The sequence below is a fragment of the Haliotis asinina genome, chromosome 5 (genome assembly GCF_037392515.1).
Source record: "Haliotis asinina isolate JCU_RB_2024 chromosome 5, JCU_Hal_asi_v2, whole genome shotgun sequence".
Lineage (NCBI taxonomy): Eukaryota > Metazoa > Mollusca > Gastropoda > Lepetellida > Haliotidae > Haliotis > Haliotis asinina.
Genome location: NC_090284.1, coordinates 13999148 through 14010565, shown reverse-complemented (window position 1 = coordinate 14010565; position 11418 = coordinate 13999148). Strand labels below are relative to the sequence as shown.

At 39.5% G+C, this 11418-nt stretch overlaps 1 protein-coding gene across 1 annotated transcript in view; it reads right to left on the bottom strand.

The window, feature by feature from the left end:
• Positions 1-1123: 1123 nt before the first annotated feature.
• The window catches only part of LOC137285012 (set1/Ash2 histone methyltransferase complex subunit ASH2-like), a 97564-nt gene continuing 87269 nt past the window's right edge, over positions 1124-11418 (bottom strand). The window contains exons 15-18 of the mRNA XM_067817127.1: positions 4827-4919; positions 4131-4229; positions 3862-3921; positions 1124-2309 (exon numbers count right to left, since the gene is read on the bottom strand). Of these exons, the coding sequence (XP_067673228.1) occupies positions 2217-2309; positions 3862-3921; positions 4131-4229; positions 4827-4919 (345 nt within the window). The 3' untranslated portion in view covers positions 1124-2216. The remainder of the gene's footprint in view (positions 2310-3861; positions 3922-4130; positions 4230-4826; positions 4920-11418) is intronic.

Sequence of the window (11418 nt, the reverse complement as noted above, 5' to 3'; positions counted from 1 at the left end):
TCACAGAGATAACCTATTTTTGCCATGTTTTTGGGAAAGTAGTTTTGTTTGTACCTTGTGCTCCCTATTAGGATTTCTCGCTGGACATGATTGGGGCCTGTGGTCCTTGGACCCTGGCTTGTATCATTCTTGGGACAGCTCTGGGTATTTTTGAGCGTGGTATTAAACTCTAAACTCCTCCTTAACTCCTCCAACTCCTTATTTGTTTCCTAACAGGCTGTCCTGATGTTGTTGACTCAGACAGGAAATATTCACTCCACTCACAGATTAAATGTGGACAAATGAAGTTCATTTTGTTTTATACTATGATTGGTTATAATTGGTATGTGTTTGTCTGTATGTGTGTGTTTCTCTGAACAAGCCTGGGGCAGTAGGGTAGTATAGTGGTTAATGGGTTCACTTATCACGCCAAAGGCCAGGGTTCAATTCCTCTCATGGGTAGAATGTGTGAAGTTGATTTCTGGTATCAAGATATCGCAGGAATATTGATGAAAGTGGTGTAGAACCACTCTCCTTCATACATTACATTAGTCCCTAGTGCCTGTTAGCAGTGAGATATCACGTCACATTTTGACAATTTGACTTGAATTACTCCCTCAGATGCTAATGCTAAACAACAGGCAGAGTTACCAAAGTGCCACTATCGAATATCTTCAAGAACAATCTGTCTGGGACAAATAAATGGTTTGGTGGTCAATCTCTGGATGCAGTCAGGGTTCTACACAATGCACAAATGTGCATCCCCAAATATAGGGACTGTTTGCAGCAAACCAAAAATACTGCATCCGAAGAGAGTCAAACATACCAACATACCTACAGTGCAATGGGAGTTACCTGTGTGTTTTCACCCATGTCATGACCACTGCCCACATGACCACCTATTCATTCCTGCCTCTGAAGTCATTATCATGATTTAAAATACACTTCACCCTACCATCTCAATACTTTACAGGACCCTCGACAGGGACCTATAAAATGTATTGATGGGGGTCCCCTGGACTCGCACTTTTATTGGAGACCACTGAACTCGCACTTTTACCGGAGACCCTTAGACATGCACTTTATGGGGGACCCCTGGATTTGCACTTTACAGGGGACCCCCACTATAAAGTAACACCTTGTGCAGTATTTCCTGAAATCGCTATTTCAGTATTTATTCATGGGACATTAGCATGAACATTGACATGGACATCAACACCGAATTGTTTCATGTTAAAGTTCTTAAAGAATGGACCCAACTCACGGACACGATTCACTGAACAATGCTATAACATCAATGCAATGACTGACAATGACATATTCAGAGCAGCAATATCAAGACTGGTTCCTCCTCAGAACCAATTATTCTGTAACATAACTGATGAGCAATCACAACTTGGTACACTCACATCAACGCACAGCTTAAATTTGGTTACAGAAAATATTCTTCAAAAATCTACCTTTTCATACACTATTACATGCTTTTACATGTATGATGTACCTATTCATAAAGCCTGTCCTGAAAATCAACCTTGGCACATGCTGAACATCTTAAGTTTAACAAGTTTTTAAGACATATATTCTTGCAAGAAACCAAAATAAACAGATCTCTGGCTTGATAAGAAAATGGCTACACGGAGGTTTTCTCACAAATACACACTGCAAATTACTTGTCAGGTTTTGTCAGTTTGTTTTTTTATTTAAATAGGTAAATAAAATACTGAAAAGCAATATAAAATCTAGTAGCTGAGTCTTAAAACAGTACTTTTATTACTAGTGATCGTCTAGCAGAGCAGATGGTAGAAGGGCTGGTGGCTGGTGTAGAGAAGAACACACAACTACAGTGGTTAAGTCAGCTTCCTCACAAAACAGCATTAAGGGACACCATCCAATACTGAGAATTGACACATAAGGTCAGTTCCACATCAGCACATGTTGCAGCAATTTCGAGATAAACTGTTCTCCATTTTGTGCAGGCTTAAAGCATGTGTTTAATGTCCAGTGAGTGCTGAAAAGGGTTCTCTGGCTTCGGATAAGGGGGAACAACTCTCCCTTCAAGTCGGGGGGGTAACTCTTCCTCACTTTACAGTTCTGTCACTTGATGTCATGTCCTGTGAGGTCATGCACTATGAGGCACTGGGAAGATGCTCAGGTGTGAACACTGCATGGTCCTCAAGGGTAGACATATCATTCTGTCTTCACCTCTCCTAGGTCTGCACTTCATGGTCTTCTAAAGACTAGAACTCAGGCAGCTTGCCCTCATTCTCTATATGGTAGATGAGGTCCGAGAGTGTGTAGTCCACCACAGCCTGCTGGGCAGCCTCTGACACCTGGCAACAGGGGAGAAAACTCATATTGCCAGACTGAATATTGCTGATCATGGTATTATTCAAACTAAATACAGTAAATCATCAAGTTTGGACCAGGCAATCCAGTAACTGATACAATACAACAAGATGCCATGTGGGTATGCTTGTCTATACGAAACATATGGTTGCGACTAAGACAGAAAAGTACAAGTTAAAACTGGTCTTTAGCTACCCATGCTTGTCATAAGAAGCAACTAACAGGATAGTGTGGTCAGACTCACTGACTGGGTTGATGAATGTCATTGTATCCTAACTGTATAAATTGATCTTTATGATGTCAAGCACTGGATGCCTGGAACATTGCTGAGTGCAGCATTAAGCAAGCAAGCAAACAAACAGATTGTTGGGGGAAAATTCAACCCAGAATTCCAAAGGATTATATCAACAGAGTCAACATAGGAAGCACACATAAAATCATCCTCAACCAGTGTATGCCTTCCTTTGATAATCACTGCGCTTGCTGCAAGACCTGACTGATGACTAACTAACAAATATTCAGCCATATTCTGATGATCTCTCTATATAAAGGAGTCTGACCTAAACAAACCAGTGACTTGTACAAATCCTGGCTATTAGGTTAAGTCAGTTCCGCAAATCACAAGCACGTTGCCTTTGCCATCCTACAAAGGCATCTTTAAGCAAGGTCCCGTACTTTCAGAAAGGCTTAGTATAACATATACAATCTATGATCATATTGTGTGACGATTCCAGAATCCCTTGGTCTTCATGACTACACGTACCAGTATAAGATGGGAACAATTTCATCTATCTGGTTTTCATCAACCCATACTTGTAAAATGTGACCAACTGGATCAGGTGATCAGGCCCGCAGAGTTGCTTGATGCATGTCATGCTGTGCTAACTTTGTAGCTCAATGGTCATGAGTAAGAGATGAGGGGATCAGGTGGTCAGGCTTGATGACTTGGTTGACACATGTCATCTGTTCCCATTTGTGCAGATCAATGCTCATGCTGTGGATTGTTTGGTCCAGACTCGATTATTTACAGACCACCGCCATATAGCTGGAATACTGCTGAGTGTGGTGTTCAATAAAAAACAAACCAATGCTCATGATGTCAATCACTGGGTTGTCTGATCCAGACTCACCATACAGCTGGAATACTGCTGATGCAGTGTAAACGAGTGAGTGAGTGAGTGAGTTTATTTTTATGCCGCACTCAGCAATATTCCAGCTATTTGGAGGCGGTCTGTAAATAATCGAGTCTGGACCAGACAATCCAGTGATCAACAACATGATCTGCACAATTTTATTTTGAACCAACGGCATGTCCCAACCAAGTCTGCAAGCATGACCGCCCGATCCCGTTAGTCGCCTCTTATAACAAGCATAGTAGCCTTTCATGGCAAGCATGGGTTGCTGAAGGCCTATTCTACCCCAGGACCTTCTCGGGTCCAGTGTAAACGAAATCAACATCAGATTTCATATGGATGAGTTGAAATACAATTTTTGACCAGGGAGTCAAGAATGCTGAAATTTTTTTGTAATACTTACAGGTCGGAACGTGATATCTTTAGGTGGGTACTTGAACTTAGGACCAAAATTGACTTTCACCTGAAAGCACAACACATAGAGAGAATGACTGGTGTGTGAGGGTATGTTTGGGAAAACAAGTTGCCTGAAGCTCCAAAACTGAAAAATCATGAAATACTGTGAGACATTTATGTTAAATGAATATTTTATTGGTAACTTGAAAGCACTTAAATCTGTAAAGAACAAAAATAATTGGTCTGTTCTGGTACAATTTATTTTACAGGTCTTACCGTAGCATTTTTAAATACTGAGACTGCAGGATAGTATACTCCTTCATATATGTCAGTGAATGCAATGCCTTGAGACTTCCCATTCTTGTACATAATTATCTGGAAACAACACAGTCTGATTAAAAAACAATCAATTAAATGTGAGCAAGGCTCACTAATATCCCAATCATGACTCTCAGGTTTCAGGTTCTTAACAAAATGACAACACCTGTATCAACTTTGCTCTTCACCTTTCTTATAAACATGGAACACATAACCCAAATTCACTGATTATAGAGTTATTGGTTGAATTGGTGTGTACTGTGTATAGCACGTGTACTGCACAGTGGTGTCTACTATGCTGTCTATGGATGGTGTCTACTATGCTGTCTATGGATGGTGTCTACTGTGCAGTCTATGGATGGTGTCTACTGTGCTGTCTATGGATGGTGTCTACTGTGCTGTCTATGGATGGTGTCTACTGTGCTGTCTATGGATGGTGTCTACTGTGCTGTCTATGGATGGTGTCTACTGTGCTGTCTATGGATGGTGTCTACTGTGCAGTCTATGGATGGTGTCTACTGTGCTGTCTATGGATGGTGTCTACTATGCTGTCTATGGATGGTGTCTACTGTGCAGTCTGTGGATGGTGTCTACTGTGCAGTCTGTGGATGGTGTCGTCTGTGCAGTCTGTGAATGGTGTCTACTATGCAGTACCTCACTGTCAGTCGACTCCTTGAGCAACTTCTCTGCCTCTGTCACATAGTCCTTCTCTTCGAAGTACAGGTGGCTCTTGAACTTGACCAGTGGCTGCAACAACAAGTAACAACACAAGGTAACACTCGTACTAACATTCACAGGTCAACAGAAACACCTCATCAACACAGAAACAACACATCCAAATTCTAATTACACCAACAAAACCATAAATCATGGCAGCTCAATTTGAAAATAACCAGTCTGTTTCACATACTTTATCCCCTGTGTCAGTCAAGGCGCTTTGAACGTCTACCAAGAAATGTGAGTGAGTGAGTTTCATATTACACCACGTATAGCATCATTCCAGCAATATCAAGGTGGGGGGTTACAGAATGTACCCATGTGCGAAATTGAACTCGGATCTTCAGCGTGATGAGTGAACACTTTAACCACTATGTTACCTCCATTTCCCCTTAAAGCATGGAACACTTATCTAAGGATGGCCTCGCCAACATTATGACATTTACCATGCTAACTACAATAACACATGCATACATCATGGATGTCGTACAGACCCTGAAGCAGATACATCAAACAAAGCCCACACAAGTCTAGAAAATCTGCCAAATCTAGATTTCCACAGTTCCAGGACAATGAAGAAAGTCTCAGGGCTCTTTTTCATTACATTTTTTTTTCACAGTGAACTTATTTATCCATAAAAATGTTCACTTTCTGAGACTAGCTGTAAGTCTAACAACATGGTGACGCTTAAGGCCTCAGCAAAGTCAGGTCAATGTTCAGGTCACATTGGCAACAACAAACTCCCTGTAGACCAAATTCAGTGATGTTTTGCCAGGCTCAGCTGGATCATTAAATATACAAAGTTTCACTCAAGTTCGGATCAAGTAAACACGCCCATTCCACTTGAGTTAAACCGTTCATGACACTAGAACATTACGATATGTTGCTAGGCAACAAGATGCATGAAAATGATCCTCGTTACAGGTCTGTTTACTGTTCATTTCAGATATTACTTTTTGCAGTCAGTGATGAGTCTGTAGCTGGTGGGGAAATCTGCATGCTACTGTCCAAATATGTTAATAGCATTACGGTGGGGCGAGACATTTTCATGCATTGGTCTTTGATGATATGTCATGCTGATCCATAAATATCTATTTCACGTCTGTTGATAGTGGCATATACGGTTTCTTACATGTGTAGTAATACTAAAACTTAAGTAAAATAACTGTTTTTATTTAATAAGTTGAAAATTTGGGCTGCCTTTCATTTTGTATGAATGAAGTGCTGTGCAGTCCTGTACTTTGTCATGTTGTGTCGTGTCATGTCATATTGTGTTGCTGACCAACATGGACTTCTAGAAAGCAATTGCAACACAAGGTCCTAATGGGATTTTCCTGTATCAGTGGAGGTGACACACCAACATGAGACCCTATGGGAAATCAAGGTTACACAGCCAGAAACCTACATTTGTCACAAGAGTTATAAATAAACTATGACAAATGGATCCCATGGTTCGGCGTGACAACGTGGTCACTAGCAACAATCCCACCTAGACAGCATGGATTGTTGCTCACAATATCAACCCCTAGAACAGTCTGGCCCCTGCTTGGTTGGACATAGGCTGGGGTATTACTAAGTGCAGCCCTAGACAAACACGGACACCCCTTGCTTTTGCTTGTACAGAACATACCGGTAGTGTTCAAAAAGGAACTGGGGCAGTGGGGTAGCTGTGTGGTTAAAGCGTTTGTTTGTCACACTGTAGACCCGGGTTCGATTCCACACATGGGTACAATATGTGAAACCCATTTCTGGTGTTACCTGCTGTGATATTGCTAAAAGCAATGAAAAACCCAACTCACAAACATACTCACAAAAAGAGAAACTACAGGAATCAGAAGTCACATTTACACCATTTTGCAAGCCTATAACAATTCCTATAACACAAAGACCAATAAAATTCAAATGTGTTCTTTTTTTTGTAACAATTCCATCGGTTGTTAGCAAACTAGCACAAATGGGTAACTTTATCCATAGAAAGTAATGCTGTAATGGAACATCCAAGCATGAGAAGAACTGCATACCCTAGGGTCTTATTTAATTATTAACGACCCTAAAGTTTGGCTTGATGCCACTTAAATCAGGTTATCGAGGAGGCCACACTTCCTGGATAGTGTCTTGCCAGCACTGTAACCTTTTCACAAGGATCTCTGAATGTAGGCAATTTTGTTTTTCCGCAAATAAGGAGACACCACTATGCAGTTTAGCCAAGGGTAATTTCCTGTCAGAGATGATCAGACTAAATGATGCTGGATTGAATTGACTCATGTTCATATCAATGTTTGGCAATATAGTACTTCTATAATCCCATAGGACAATGTCACAGCATTGTCATTGGAACATGATGTGAGCTGAAAAATCAAGTATATGCAATCATATTTTTATCATTTAAGAACTGTAAAACAATATTCAAAGAAAAGAGTTGATGACTTTTCACTGCAGTCTGAACCATGAATCTTGTAAAATCTACTTAATCTTGTCAGCTCAGCTGGTAATAGTCCAAATTATATTACTAAAACCTGATGAAATTGTGAAGGAAGTATCTTTTACTTAGAGGTTTCAATGGGTTTTATACATCAAGTGGGTGAGTGAGCCACACAGCTTTGTACACACTTCTGATTAACCACAGACACTGAAGAAGGTAGCTAACTGTATGTTGGAGGATTAAAATCCTGAAGTGATGTAGGACTCAGGTGATTACATACTTCGACACAGCCCAATGTGTCTGTAATATCAGCAGCATACCATTGCCTAACACAGTTATTGATCACTTGCTAGAAAAACAACACAAACTGATGATCAGAAAGCATAAAGAAGCTGAAACCTCCCATCAACTCATTCAGTATTCATTTATACACCACCAACATCACCAGGACCATGACACATCTATCCCAGAGAGCAGTAATAAAGGTTCATGATGGACTCAAGTGGCAGAGCCTACACAGACCTAAATTCTGTGTTCCCCTGACTGGAATGTAATCCTAGGCGTGAAGCCAGCTCAATACCTGTATACATCTACAATGTCGGGTTTGGCACAGCACCAAATCTTCAGCTGTACATATCACACTCTGGGTAATGTTATTCCCTAGGGTATAACACAAGATTTCATCACCCAGTCTCAGCCTCAGTCTTCATCCCCTGACTGTAGATTACAAGGAAGAATGACACATATTCCAGATTATGAAAGTCCCTGGAGTTTAACACAGGTTTCATGGAATTTGAGACAGGAACTTCTTCCTGATTCTGATTACAATGGGAAAACCCAAGGGGCAGCTGGCCTTACAATAGTTTATCTACAATATCACTTTGCCTCTGAACATACATAAAATTTTGATAGAAAAAAAAATAACTTGACTGAATTAAAGTGAAAAGGAGCCCCAGAGTGTTGGAAGATTTAGAACCTGGGAACAGTCAAGTCTTGCCTTATTTAGAGCTTTCACACAGCAGACAATAGTATGGTTCAGGGACTATGAAACACACCTAAGTTCATCTCCAAGAGTGAGTTTAGTTTTACAGTGCTTTTAGCACTATTAAAGCAAAATCACAGAGGGGGAAAGGAGAAATGGGCTTCTCATATTGTGCCCATGAGGGGATTCAAACCTGGGAATTCAGCGTGACAAGGAAATGCTTTAACCATTGCCCCACCCCTGCCCCGTATTGGGGCATCCACACACTGGATAAAACACCAAAATAAAACATGGTATACAAAAAACACTCAGTATACATTGAAGACCGAATTGTTTCCACAGCTATTTATTTGATATTGTTCTGTTGCATGTCAAAAAGAAAGGTAATTGAGCCTAAATATGACATAACACAGGACTCCTTGAAACTTTGGGTGCTATGTGGTTGATATATGCATGATACATTTGTATGTTATATGTAAGGATGTCGTGAAACATAAGCTTCATGAAAAAACATGTATCACGATAACATGCCATGATTCAATACATTGATACATATTTTTGCTGCATTATTGCATAAATTTTATCACTTTTTGAACATTAATATTTCATATTTTATAATTCTCCACGAAAAGATCAACATTTTTCACTCAGATTAGAGTTCTAATTTTCCCATCATAATGCATGAAAAATAGTCCTTATAACTTTCACAGCATCAAAAAACATGATACCTTTGCAATGTAATTGATACTTTCAAAACTAAGTATCAACAGTTTTGAATGCATCGATAACTGTAATGTCTTAGAAAACTATCAATGCATCAATGTATTGTGGCATTCCTAGTTATGAGTGATACATGTGTGAAATGTGTGATGAATGATATGTGAGATTTCAATCTGTGTTTTCCTATATATGTGATGTGTCATGAGTATAACCCTGTTCATCCCACTGTTTCTCTCCATCGCTTCAACTTGATATTATTTACCTGAGTGAAAACAATTAGTTCCCTTGATACCACAGGTACATAAAGCTGTAATGTCTTACTGTAAGCAAAGAATTCTAAGGTTCTGGCTCAAGTTTCTTTTCATACAGTGATACATTACAACAGACGGTATCTAGTTGTGTCCCGCTTGTCTAAATACCACTGACCTCACAAGCCTGCCACCTGACCCTTATCGTAATGTGCACCTTGCTACCACGCTGTAATTAGCATTCATGTCTTGGTAGTTAATGCGTGTGATTAATTCCCTGCCATGGCGATGTTCCTATCTTCATGCTCACCCCCTCCTCACTAAGAGATACTGCTAGTCTGTCTCACAGTCGACAGAACCACATCATTTGCAACCTGCTTAGCCCTGCCTGCATTTTTGTGCTTGAGCCCTAAATGAAACAAGTGTATATTCATCATGTTCTCAAGACTCACTGGGGCTCCTTTTCAATTAAAATGGGATTTTTATTACTATCAAAATTATATAATTTCAGAGGCTGATGCCCCATGAAGATCCATGTTAGAATTGATCTTCAGTCAACCATGCTTGTCATAAGGGGTGCAACAAACATGATCAGGTGGTCAGGCTCGCTGACTTGGTTGACACATGTCATCGTCTCCTATTTGTGCAGATCAATGCTCATGTTGTTGGTCACTGGATTATGTGGTCCAGACTTGATTATTTACAGACTACTGCCATATAGCTGGAATATTGCTGAGTGCGGCGTAAAACTAAACTCACTCACTCCCTCACTGGATGCTTGAGATGTCAGGTTCATGCACGGTATGTGCATTCACATATCAATTAGGCCTCATACATTTTAATTACTTTTGATTTTATACCTTATGTACATGGCAGAAAAATTCAATGTTCAAACCAACTCAACCTCCATAACATCTACTGATAATGAAAAAACACATGCTTTAAAATCGCAAAGAGTTAGTTAGAAGACGATTCTTCTGACTATTGTTCAGTAACTTCACCATTTTTCATGAACAGCTGTAATGAAATTTCTAAGTTATTTTTATTTTATCCATTCAGAAATCAGAACCAGCCAAAATTGAAAATGTATAGGGTAACATTGTCCTCTGACTAATTTCTAGGTTATTTGTCTATCCATCTCATCAACGAACTAAACATAAGGTGTTACATAGCATTATCATCGTTAACACTCATGACAGTCTTCCATTCAGTAATGCAATGCCTTCAGTCGGACAGCATTAATTTGTCACATGACAGGTTCATATCTGGGAGTCTAGACTAAAATGCATGTTGACTAGAGGAAAGTAGAGCAATTCAACAACAAGCCCTTGAACAGTCTTGAAGCTAAGATATGGTGAAATCAAGAATGTTGCTTCTACATGCTGAATTATACTCCCATAAACCAAAAGATCTGAGTGATATTTTCAACTGAAACATTGTAATCATCCTTCAGGGGTTCAAAAAAAAAGAAGAAAATTTAAAGCCACTTGCCTGACTAATTTTCCACCTGCCCTGATTTTTATGACATAATCATGATATATGAAAGATTATATCAACATGGTATTTGATGTCAAGTGGACTACTTATTGAGACTACTATTACAAAAAAATATGATAGTTCCAGTTTATTATCATTGTGAAATTTAATAGGTACATTTGGAGTAGATATGAAATGAAATCCAAGTGTATTTGAAGTTTGAAATCGTAAGCAGAAATTATCAAGTAGCCCACAGGCAAGTAAGATACTGTTATTTGATTGCCCGAAATGAAAACTGGTTTGTCACGGGCATCAAGTGATGGGACTTCTGGTCCCCTGTTCTTGACAATATTTCTTTATAATTTTGAATATTCATCTGAATCTGGTTCGGTTTTACTTATTTGTGACACAAAATCAATTGCTTCAACAATGGGAAGACAACCTAGCTCCATGAGATGATTCACTGTGATCATGGAAAACATAATTCATCAACTACAGTCAACTAAAACAGTCAACTAAAACAAACATTTATTAAAGGTCACATGCAACGTAAAACACAACTTTGCAGATTCTGGTACCTTTCGGTATGCACTTACCGAAACAAATCATAAAACATGCCAATTCAACCTATAAAGTTGAAAAAAAAAACGCGATGAAATAAAAGCCCGCGAAATCGGAGCT